Below are 1,097 nucleotides of genomic sequence, written 5' to 3'. Positions count from 1 at the left end.
TTTAAACTTTTCATTTCTGAAGTATATCTTTCAAAATAAGAATGTACTGATAATTCAGAGAAATATACTTTCTAGTTTCCTCTGTTCTCTACTCAAAAGCCTTTAATTACTCAAAACAAATATATAAAACTTAAGTCTTGAAGTAACATGGGCAAACACAATTTCTAAGAAAAAATATCCTAATTCATATTATCAAGGTACAAGTTATATCATTCTGGAACTACACTACAGCATGAAAACACTTTTTTATTTATTATACAATGACTGTAATAAAACACAAAGTAATGAAACTGGACTTTATTATAAAGATGGGATACATGCCAATATTAAGTAATGCATATATAAAAGGCCATACTGGCTGAGGTACAGGCTATAGTAAAAGTTTTTCTATGTCTTTAATCTCTTTAGAATATTTCTCCTCCTCCTTGCACTTCGTTATCAAATTATGAAGAACTGAAAGTAGAGAAAAAGAGATCATAAAAGTAATATAAACATAGTTTTGTTCTTAAAAACTGGTAAATCTGGTTCATTTTTTTTAACCAAATGCTTTACAGGCATGGATGCTGAAAATAAAACTGAAGGACTCTGGTAACTATGTCAGTACACAAAGATTAGTGACCAAATCTGTAAATATGGGATCTACAAAGAGGCTCTATGGAAAAGAACCACAAAAAACTCAAGAAACAACACAAAAAACACTTTATGCACAAGCTGTACTTAGGCTACCTGTGCCTATTACTACGAGCTCTCTCTGAGAAAGTCTGTGCTACTGACCTTTCTTCTGTTCACTATCCAAAAACATGATGTTCACTGCAAACTCATTGGACTTCGCTAGGGCTGTTAAATACGATGCTGCCTCTATGGGTGCAACATTTTCCGATGACAATGCTCTTAATACATCAACCAGCACATCAGTGTCCAAGTCCACATTGTTGAAAAACGAAGGGGGAATTGTCTGTTGGTTCATAACATGCATTTTAATGTATCTAATATTACCTCACAATGAAGATTAGTCATCATTCATGTATATTCATCATTTTTATACTCATGACCCCCTCTTAACCTCCAATACATCTGCGACTCCCTGACATAATTTT

The 1,097-nt window shown here is 33.0% G+C and overlaps 1 protein-coding gene across 1 annotated transcript in view; it reads right to left on the bottom strand.

Moving 5' to 3' along the window:
- Nucleotides 1–282: 282 nt before the first annotated feature.
- LOC119585730 (RNA polymerase II-associated protein 3-like) overlaps nt 283–1,097 on the bottom strand; it is a 49,814-nt gene continuing 48,999 nt past the window's right edge. The window contains exons 9-10 of the mRNA XM_037934420.1: nt 775–955; nt 283–453 (exon numbers count right to left, since the gene is read on the bottom strand). Of these exons, the coding sequence (XP_037790348.1) occupies nt 371–453; nt 775–955 (264 nt within the window). The 3' untranslated portion in view covers nt 283–370. The remainder of the gene's footprint in view (nt 454–774; nt 956–1,097) is intronic.

This window comes from Penaeus monodon, chromosome 20 (genome assembly GCF_015228065.2).
Source record: "Penaeus monodon isolate SGIC_2016 chromosome 20, NSTDA_Pmon_1, whole genome shotgun sequence".
Taxonomy (NCBI): domain Eukaryota; kingdom Metazoa; phylum Arthropoda; class Malacostraca; order Decapoda; family Penaeidae; genus Penaeus; species Penaeus monodon.
This window is presented reverse-complemented; position numbering and strand designations above follow the sequence as displayed.